Consider the following 11,086-nt stretch of genomic DNA (forward strand, 5'->3'; position numbering starts at 1 on the left):
GCTGGCCTCACCTAGGACACTGACAGTAGGGTATTACAGGGTATATATATTTTTTTTTAAAGTCAAAACTAAATTACGTGGAATTCTGAAACAAGTTTGGCCATTAACACAGGGAGAGGCACAGCTCAAGGCAAACTACACCATGGTAGTCAAAACAAATAAAAGGTGCATAGATGAAAGCAAGTGAAAAGGGGAATGGCAACTGGAGAAAGAATGGAAAAAGGCAACTTTCCTCCTTTATTCCACTTTAAAGGCAGAGCTATGTAAGTATTCTTCAGGCAACAGCATGAAGAATAATTTCATCTGGACCACTCCTAGTTACACTACAGCCTTGTATTAAGACCTGAAATTAAAGCAAAAGCTGATACTGCCAACACATGTCAGGTATTCCACAGTACACCTGCAAAGGCCACCTGGCCTCGTGACCAGCAGACACACGCAGGCAGTACGGTTGCTGTCTGACTTAAATAGGTAGCTGAAACACATTAATTTCACAGGCTCTTCCTGACTCAAAAAAACCCAAGGATGCTCCACGAATTGCTCACCGAAAAAATACAAAGAATCAAAGCCTGGTATTTGCCTGGCATTGTTACGGAATAACAATGGGGTAATACTAATTAATCAATCTACCCCCACAAAAAACTTACAGTTAAATATATTACGAATATATTACGAATTGAGAGCTTATTACGAATTGAGAGCTTAACATATCAAAAGTTCAGAAATATCATAACCGCTTCAAAAGAGTCACAGCCTATCAGTATAAAGGAAGAATATAAAACTATTTTATTGACCACTGTTCACCAGTATTTACAATAAAGTAAACAATATACAGTCTGATAACATTCAAATTACTACAAAGTTAGCTTTCACTTGGTCTTCTTGAGGCCAAGTGATCCCAATTACTAAAAAGAATGATTCTACAGGTTTAAAGGGCTAGGTCTGGGTAAAGAAGATACATGCACATCAATAGTATAGAAGACTACAAAACATCTGTGAGTTTGTTTAGACATTCATTATGATTCTGTAATAACTATGGAAGTTTATGAATGTTTTATAAAAGCTTTTACCTAATATGGAGGAAGTAGTAGTATCAAATGCTCTCTTGTGATAACTGAAACAAGTTGCAGAAAGCTTTTATTTACTTGCTGTTGATGCAAAACATACTACTTCAAAAAAATATCAAATTTGAATCTTGTTAGAATGTATGCTTCTCACATTGCTAATAAATCAAATTTCAGGTTTTAATATCCATATATATAAAAAAGCAATGCAAACAATTATTGTGCTTCATCTTCTGGGCATGAATGCCAAGTTAGTCGCTCTTCATAAAATGCGATTACGATCTGAGGACACTTCACATTTGCTTCTTTGGCCAGCACCAGATCTGCCTCATCAGAGTCTTTCCTGATGCAGAAGAGAGAGGGATTGAAGAAAATGCATAATCATTAATTCAGTAAATTTTGCAGCTCTTGCTAGGTCCTGAGCTCTGAAAACAATGTCAGCTAGAAAACAAGTTTTCAGCATATCTTTCATTATAGCTATGAAGAACTCCTATCCTAATGCCAAGGTTTCATAGTTCCATCTTCCTTCCCTTCCCATATTTTTTTCTGTCAGGAAGGAAAACATTATTCAAAGGAAACTATTTACACAATTACCTACTGCATTATGCAATGAAATAAGTAAAACTTTTTTGTAATTTTGTCTTTTAAAGCACAATCAAAACTTCAAAGTGAGACTTTTAAAACTCAATATCATTAGTCTTAAGAGGTGATACTTGCATCTCAATTATATTTACTGTTCATGCAAGTAACTGGCTGTATTTCATATCGGTACTCTTAATGCTGTCCCAAGCTAAAAAAACAAATAAATCAAACTTTCCAGTCTGACATGCTTCAGATGCCATTTCCAAGTGTATGCTGCCTTTACAAGTCAGTTTTGTGCATACATATTCATATCTAGTTTGCTGCCTACAATCAGTTATGAAAAACTAATCAACTGCAACTGAACTAAACATAAAAAGCACTTCTTGTGCATTTCCTTTGTGTTTGATTCTGCCAATTATCACTACAGAAATTCAAATACTCACAATCTGTGTTTTGCAACTCTTGAAGTTTCACACAAAATTATCAGAGAACTTGAAAAACACTAATCTTCAGCAGTCCAGGCACATCACATGACAAATCATTTCTCTGGAGACATTCAGTTTGACTCCACTCAGAAAATCATACCCTCCTCAAAGGCTGTGGAAAGCTATCACTCTTCTCATCCCACTACTATAAGAGAACTGACTCCCAGCAAATGTTAATTCAATCTCTTATATTCTCAACACTGGGAGAAAAGAACTAATTTTATCCTCCTTGTTCACAAGGCAAGAAGTCCTTCTGTCAACACCGCAGCTAATGAAGCTGGTCTCCACTTACCCTCCCAACAACACAATCACCCATACCGATAAGCCTCTCTTTTATAATGTTTATTTCTCACCTCAGCCTTGGCTTCCTCTACTAGTTGCTTCCAATTCCACTTGGTTGCACGTAGAGCAGCTGGCACCACGGTTGGTTAAATAGCTGGCTGTCCAGCAGCTGCCTTCTGCTTACTGAAACCTGTGAAGCTGGATTTCTGCCTGCCATTCCCTCAGCAAAAACACTACAGAGATTCAGCTTTTTCATACATGTCAATTTCCCCGTATTTTATCAGAATTCACCTTTCAAATTTCCACTTCTGTAAAACTGAAACAATGGAAACTGAAGATATTTTGGGTTTTGAAGGAAGAGGGACTCATTACTAATCGATTACAGAATCCTTGTTTTTCTAAGAATACAAGGTTAATAAGTGGACTACCAGCTTCTCTGACTTACTCTTGAAATTAAGTTTTCTCATTAGCCTAAATGCAACTGCCTGTCCTCCCTTTACATGGATGAAAACTGTGTTAAGACTTACCATTTCATGAGGAACATAAGCTCTCCACTGCTATCCGTAGCCCCAATTATCCGTTCCGGATCAAGACCCCTTGCAAACCCTCTTGGTTTATCGACCTGTTGAATAAGTTAAAAGATTGTTATCTAGTTTAAGATAAAATTCTATTTCGACATTAGAGCTAGATATACACATTCCTGTGTATATATATATACACACACATATATCACAACAAAAATATAACTTTACACAATTATAAAAGCTATAATTACATATAATTTTGTGAAGATTACATTAATTTTATTTTCTCATGACTGATCTTCAGGATGAGTCATTCAGATGGAGAGTAACAATGAAGGAATTTTACATCCATGTTTCTAGCATTTATTTCTGAAAACCCAATAGATGAAACAAGTGATCTAAAAATCCTTATAGTAAATAAACAAACAAGTACGGCCAGTAAAAGCAACAAAATAGGCAAAGCAAAAATGCACTTCTGGACGTGAGAAAAACGCATCCTTTTCAGCAAAACAAAAGACTTGGGTTGGCTTAAGCCAATTGTGAAACTGTACCCTCAGGGAACACCTTAACTCTTCACTGAGATCGCATTGGTGGTAAGGAATATCACAACTATTTCCCAAATTAGTTCCTCCAGATTCACAATATCCTTTTTGAGACAGTGACCACTACTGAACCAGATGAAGATACACAATTGACTTTAAAGAGGAACTAAAATATTCTCTGTGTTATTAACAATTATTCCTTCTGATGCCTTCCAACTTTTTTGACAGTAACCACACACCCAGTAAACAGTTAACCACTGATGCTGCCAACCAGTTTCATTTCAAATTGCTAGTCTGAAAGTTTATGGAGAAAAATGTGAACTACTGAGCACATTATATTTGCATTGTTACACTTATCAGCACTGAGTTTCTCATGCTGTTCGTTCACTTAAATTGCAGGAGAGACCCAGACCTTTAAGAAAAGGTAGGCTTTACTCAGCCACCCTTTCTACTCCCACTCCACCATCATTTCTCTTCCTAATCTAAGTAACTGCCCGGCCTTCACATTTCGGCGTCTTGCCACTCACCTATTTAATATCTTACACTAAATATGAAAGCCAAAACAGAACGTCATCTTTGTTCCATTCCATTCCATCCCATCCACTTAATATCATGCATAGGTAACTCTCAGCCAGTCTTACTTTCAATTTTTCAGTAAGCATCATGGGACAATGCAAGAACTTTTAGTCATCATGTTAATCAATCATCTTTTACGCACCATCTGGATTGTCTCATTAACCATCGTGAACGGTTAGCTTTCTCAAACCACAGTTCTAGATGCTGTGTGATTTTTATAGCTTTAAATCCAAGTTTGGTCTCATTCTCAAAGTCACAACTGGATTTTTGGGGGACAGGGATAGAGATGTAGGGAAGAAACGCAGGAAAAACAAAGCACATGAACATATACTTACAGAATCACGCTTTTTCTTTGATTTACTATCATCAGATTCACTATCTGACAAAGATTTTCTTTTGGCACCATCTGTTTTTTCTTTACCAGCTTTCTGAGAGTTCAGAAAAGCTTCGATTAGCTCTGGACAATCTAAGTTTTCTTCCGGTTCCCATGTGTTGTCAGCACTGAAACATACACATATTTATGTAAAACTAGGAAAAGAAAAATGTAAAACTAGCCACATGGCTCATCTTAAGCATGTTATTTTTTTTCTCATTATGAAAGGTAGGTTTCTTGAACTTAAGGATGCTTATCTTTCCATCTTTAGTAACCTTCATGTACTGCATCTGATGGCTGAAAAAACTATGCTCTGCTATTGCCGAAAAGCAATGCTCTGAAACTGGAGATACAGAACAAGCAGCAGGTCCAGGTGGGATCACAGGAGTTAAAGTAAGCAATCTTCACTCTACCAAAACCTACCCATCCATTTAAACTGACTCCCTTCACTCGTTCCTCTAAAGATTGTCAATGCAAACTAACTATATGACACGAGCACCAAGACTTCTGGAGAACAGAACATACAGAACACTCACTATGAAAACCTTAAGTATATATGTCCAAACTTCTGTATATGAGGAATACTCCTAAAAGTTGTCTTCAGGCACTGAGCTCAACTATACCTAGAACAGTCGTGTGGCGTTAGCATTAGGAAGGCCAAGACACAGCTGGAGCTGAACTTGGCAAGGGATGCAAAGAATATTAAGGTTTTCTACAGGTATGTCAACCAGAAAAGGAAGGTCAAAGAAAGCACAATCCCTTTGATGAGCAAGACTGGCAAGCCAGTAACAACAGACGAGGAGAAAGCACTTGAATTTTTTTTTATTCTAGTATAAACTATTTTCAGTTACAAAAACACTTTTACAACTTCAGACCAGACCTCAAATACTAAACACATTATGTTTTACATTTATGCACTTATCACTACAGGAACCCGAGGTGATAGAACGCAAAACGTTGCAACGCAATCACTTCGGTAGGTATGCAACCACAGCATGACTGTGTATGCAACCACTTCTGTTCATATGCTAGGTGTATCACCATTTTTCAGCTAGTGAAGTAGTCTGCCACAAAGAGTCATGGGAGGGAGGAGGCACAACCATGTGCCTTTTTGAACAATCAACTTAAGCCCATTTAAGGTTTTCTTGTGCTTCCGTAAATTCTGGGAAAAAGACTCAAAAGATACCTTTCAGGTATGCCTAATGAAGGCAACCATGCCACAGAATTCCTTAGGCAAATTCACCTAATTTCAGAGCAGCTCAGAAAAGTGATTAACAAGCAAACTATCTCCTTCAAATTCATTGCTTTGGAGCTGCCTACAGTTGAAATCCCTGCAAAATTTCTTACTTGGAAGTAACATTCATTCCATCACATATACAACAGCTGTCAGTCTCACTTACCTTGATGGACACTGACACAAGCTACATCAAAGAACAGTGTTATAAGAATGATGACTAAGGACTTGGTAAAAGTCTTGGAACACTTACGTAGCACAAATACTAAGCTACATATCTACTTTGTTTTCATAGTTGACGACTCCACCTGAATATGCATTTATGCATGTCCTTCCCTTGACGCTCTTTAAGATGTGTCCCCATTATCCAATCCTCTCTCTGTGTAGCTATTTCAAATAAACGGTCAGCATTTAGCATTCTATCAGGAAAAAAAAAATAACAGGTAATGCCTTACTCTGTAAATCCTTTCCACTTCAAGTAGTATTCCACCTTTCCATTTACAACACGTCTGTCCAGGACTTTCTCCACAACAAATTCTTCAGGCTCTGCCTCTTCAACCTTTTTACCTTTGCCATTCTGTTTCTTTCCCATTTTGTGCTACAAAAGAAATTCAGAATAACATTATTCATTCTTTTGCTTTACACAGTTACTTCACTGGCCAAAACCAACTTTGCTCAGTAAAGAGCAAAGAATTATGTACTTATTCACACTAAAGCCAGAAGCTCAGACTCCTTTTACATTAGGGCATGTGGTCAGGTAACCTGAGCAAGACATGTTAATGTTCTGGGTTTTTTCAGTTGCTTAATGAGATACCCAACACCAGTTTTTAAAAAGGTGAAATATTTTTGTCCATACACTCAGTGTCTCTACTCCCTTTATAAACTTCTCAGCGCTACATGCTCAAAATTTTAGGAAGCTTCTAAAAGTTAACTCTATGCCTCTGAAAAGGCAGAGGACAAGAAACAGTGTAAGGCAGAAGTAAAGAAAAGTAATAAGGGAACTGTGAAAACACGTAAAACAGAAATGGGAAAGTTCTCAAAAAAGGTGGCTAATACCCTTTCAAAAAAAATGGGAGCAATGTTTATGATGCATTGCTACAATAAGCAAAATACTCAACAATAACCCGTAACTACTGAAAAGGATGCATGCTAGGAGCATTCCATTACTGGGGTCCCTTCTCATTCTTAGCCACGCACCGATGTAACGTGCATTCAGATAGATGCCACAAAGGTGCAAAAAATTTAAGACAGCTACACTTAAGTACAGCACTGAACACGTAAATGAAATATTTTACTAACTTAAAAAACTTTAAAAGTGTTTTAAGCTTACATTTGATACTTCAAATGATATTCTTTAAGTTCTTAGAATAAATATTACATCCACATCATCCTCAAGGCATTCCCAGTTTAATAAGGCACAATTAAATAGTAATAGAAGGACATATTTCAAAATTTCCTTGTTTGTAATTAAAAAGGTCGGAACAAGCCTATCATGTCGTTGTATCATGGAGCGCTAGCAGACCAAAAGCAGTTTGCTTGTCATTCTCGACTGCACTTTGTAAGGAAATTGTTAAAGTGGCAGCCATAGACTAATGGGAGCTGTAGTAAGCTCCTAAAACATAGAGCCATGCAGCACCCTACATCAAAGTGGACAGAACCAATTTCTCACTAATGCACTTCCTATAAAACTGAAAACAGATAAGCAAAAATCACAGAGCATCTCTACGAGCTTGATGGCCTTTCTATAGTCCTCTCCAGAACCAACGCTGGCTAGTTTGAAACCACTGCTAAGCAATTTTGAAACTGTCAAATTTCTGGACTTCGGAGAATTTTGGCTTGATGTGGTGAAAAGTAAAAAAATGTATGTTAGACACAAGAAAAATCTCTCTTCTTTCTGTGAACTGAGGATTTGAAGCTGTTTTTTTTCCTTCCAATGCCCTATCTTTGTGCCCCTTATTATTTTTCATAATTAATTATTCCTTCTCTCCTCAAAATAGCTTTACTCTGGTTAGCAACTCATACATTGAAGGTGAGAACAATGAAAAGCAGGGAAAGTTTCCAGTTTCTCTTTCAAACAGCAAGTTTCTGTATAGGATTATATCTCATGTGACATTTGATTTGGAAGCACAGAAGAAAGATTACCTAAAACAGAGCATGTATTTCCGATTACTTTTAACTGCCTGCCTATCCCAGGTGTATTTTGACCACAGCATTCATGTCTGAAAAGTGTCAACTTAAGCACACTGGCTTTTTTTGCCTCCACAGGAAAAAGAATGTAAGACTGAAATTAAAGGAAAACAAAAACATGAAGATGTCCAACACTTCAATGGAGGCAGCTTCTTTCAAGAAATGGAATTGTTTAAAGAAAGAAAGGGGTAAAGATGAGGAAAACAAACAAACAAAAAAAGCAGCAGAGGGGGGAAAAAAAAAAAGACACAGACTCACTATACCATAGTAATAACATTATAATTACTGGTGATGAGGCAAGCAGGCTACAAGTGGGGAACATCTCCATCTGTGTTCTCCGCTGGACTAAAATTCTTTGATTCAATGGAAGATTGTTTCCTGGTACTCTTTTCGGCTTCACTAATTCTTGTCACTTAAAGACAAATATTTTGGATTTCTGTATCAAAGCAACATTTTTTTTAACTTTCTAAGACATAAGTATCTATATAATCTTCCACAGAAGAAAATTAATGTCAGAGGGGTCTGTATTTTTTCTTGAGGTGCAGTAAGAAATAACAAAATAAGAGAGTACATTGCTTTTTGTTTTAAATATTAAGAGATTTAATTAGGTCTTGTGTGCATCAGCACTGCTTTCCACACTCTTGAGCCTTTCCAACCTAATAAAATAATGCTTGATTGCAAAGCCTGCAGAAATACTGAACATTTGTTAAAAATCCGTACATTCTGAGATTACACAAGCCAACGTAAATCTGGGTGCACAAGTGAATGTGGCACCTTACTGAAGTTAAAGGGTACCAAATACCCACTGGACCCCTTGTTCTAGGGCTGCACGTTTTGAGCTGTAACTTGGGCATTTGACCCCTGAACGCTCACCTATGGTTCATTTCCTTTTCTGCATTCAGAAGTCACTTATGACAGATGCAGATTTGAGAATAATCACTCTTTCTTTAAGGGGCAAGATTAAAACATTGGCGTGACACTGCGGTGAAGGGTTTTAACATGCAAGAGGTAACAAAATCGGAATTACAGTTCCAGAGTCTCGCTATCCCTTAATACATTTAGGTTTTGCATGCAAATACATAATGAAGCAGAATTAGTTATGGTTCCCATGGGAACCATAACTGATTTTTCTGACCTGTGCAGCAAAATTCTCAACATCATCAAAAGATTAAAAACACTGCATTCACAGATTCCTTCCTCTCCCTGAGGCATCTCCTCCCTAGGCTAGATAATTCCTTCTCTTCCTCAAATTAGGGAAAAGCGGGCAATCAGTTATTAATGGAAAGTTCTGACATTCACCTTGGTGAAATCTTTTAAAGTAGTTTGCTATCATATGGTACAAAGGAAGCACTCCATTGCACTACTAAGGCAGGAGTTAATACAAGTTTTTAATATATCACGATCTGGGTCAATCAGTAACCATTTCAGTAAATTTAAGAGCAGGCCTTTTGAGTGCATTATGAATCAGTTGTTCTGCTATCCAAATTTTGAACTGTACACATGTATTTTTGTTTACTTCCCCACCTCAACCTCAGATGCATCTCGCACTATACTTTTTCGATTCTGTCTTTCACAAAACTATCTATGGTTATTAGTTGAGTGGTAGCCAGCAACCAACTGCTCTTAGAAGTCCGTATTTTAATGTCAAGCAAAGCTTTACAGGACTTGAGATCCATGAATGCATCATTAAAACGGTCCAGGAGGGGTTGACATCTGATAATCTCTGCTCCTATGAAATTCAAAGAAACTGTTATTTGTTAAAAATCATTTCAAAAGGCATCTTAACTACGCCACATCATTTCCCAATAATGTTTTCATCTGTAAAGACTGCCTTTTCTCAGGCAATTAGTTTTTCCCAAATACAATGGGAGAAATTAAATGAATACATGATTTGGATTTTACTTTTTACATATATGATGAATTACATGGTATGCTGAATGGAGGCTAAAAAATCCTTAGTGTTTTCTATTGCAGGACAGATGAAACAGTGTAGAGTCCTTCAGTAATTTTTTCCCAACAAGCCTCTTTAGAAATGGCAGATTTATTAAAGCCAAAGTTAATGTCCTTTCTGGTAGCCTTACTTTCTGGATCTGAAATTTTGGTCAGAATAATGCTGGGGAGGGGAGATGTGGATGTATCTTTTAAATGGAGATGCCAAGTAATAAGTTTGAAGAAAAATATGTTGATTAAATCCTTACATACTTTAGGTGTGCATGAACTTACCAATGTAGTTTTATTGGAGGCCATTTTTATTGCAGACTTGCAGAGCTTTTACTAGAAAAATGCATGACAATTAAAAGGAAGTTTACATTACTCAAAGAAAGGCATCCCAATACAAGCATGGTCCTTGTTCCAACCCCCATGTATTCACTGCATATAACATTTCTAATACGGATTAAATCCAGAACAAAAAGTAGGTTACTACTTTGTCCAGCATAACCCAGTAATGCATCGTTATGCTAGCTAGGATAAATACTACTGACAAAGTGGTATATAGAGTTGAAAAAAACGTTTTTCCCAAGGCCTTCTAAGGCACAGAGATGTTTCTAGGGAAAAGGGGGAGGACCATCAGGGATGCTTATTTCCTTAAACCCAATAGAACAGTTCAGATTTCAGCAGTTAATCGAGGTACACCAAGGCATATTAACTGCGAATCTGGTGGGGAGCAGCTATGTATCTGCGGTGTAAATAACGAGTCACCCATTACTCTTACATCGTAGCAAATGCTTTTAAATAGCAAATATTTATCTTAGAGCAACTGTAACGTTGCCTTCTGATTCTCAAGTTTGCAAGAGTTAAGGTCCTAGAGCAATATTAACGCAGCTAAGCTGTACACACGACACATTTAACCTCCGCAAATGATGCTGAACACAATCTACCCCCCTTTCCGTGTCATTTTTCATACTGGCCACCTTCTTAGGCACATATTCTCCCCCGCCCCACTGCGAACTATAGAACTGTTAGAATTGCCCATACGCCCGGGGCAAGGCGAAAGAGAAAGTCCTTCCTTCAAGGCCAGAAAACCTCTGCCGGCCTCGGCAATCCCGCCCAATTCTCCCCTGACCCGGGAGGTGGGTTTTGGCAGTCCCGCAGGCGGCGGTGGCGTAGGTGAGGTGGGAGAAGGGGCAGGGGCCAGGGCCCCAGCGCCGAGGGGGCTTTGCCTTGTCCCCGTTTGAAAGGCAGGAGAAAACAAACAACAATAATAATAATAATGATGATGATAATAACAAACCCCCC

At 37.8% G+C, this 11,086-nt stretch overlaps 1 protein-coding gene across 2 annotated transcripts; it reads right to left on the reverse strand.

The window, feature by feature from the left end:
- Positions 1-770: 770 nt before the first annotated feature.
- Positions 771-10,123, reverse strand: CBX3 (chromobox homolog 3). Of its 2 annotated transcripts, XM_009868299.1 has the most exons (6): positions 10,073-10,123; positions 8,136-8,285; positions 6,118-6,260; positions 4,391-4,556; positions 2,941-3,035; positions 771-1,407 (listed from the first exon to the last, which is right to left on the reverse strand). In XM_009868299.1, the coding sequence occupies exons 2-6, from the start codon at positions 8,175-8,177 to the stop codon at positions 1,281-1,283; spliced, it is 573 nt and encodes a 190-aa protein (XP_009866601.1). In that variant the 5' UTR covers positions 8,178-8,285; positions 10,073-10,123; the 3' UTR covers positions 771-1,280. The 2 variants fall into 2 exon arrangements, with proteins under 2 accessions (XP_009866601.1, XP_009866602.1); XM_009868300.1 differs by lacking the exon at positions 8,136-8,285 and having other exon boundaries at positions 10,073-10,119.
- Between the last annotated feature and the right edge of the window lie 963 nt (positions 10,124-11,086).

This window comes from Apaloderma vittatum, unplaced genomic scaffold (genome assembly GCF_000703405.1).
Source record: "Apaloderma vittatum isolate BGI_N311 unplaced genomic scaffold, ASM70340v1 scaffold12524, whole genome shotgun sequence".
Classification (NCBI taxonomy): domain Eukaryota; kingdom Metazoa; phylum Chordata; class Aves; order Trogoniformes; family Trogonidae; genus Apaloderma; species Apaloderma vittatum.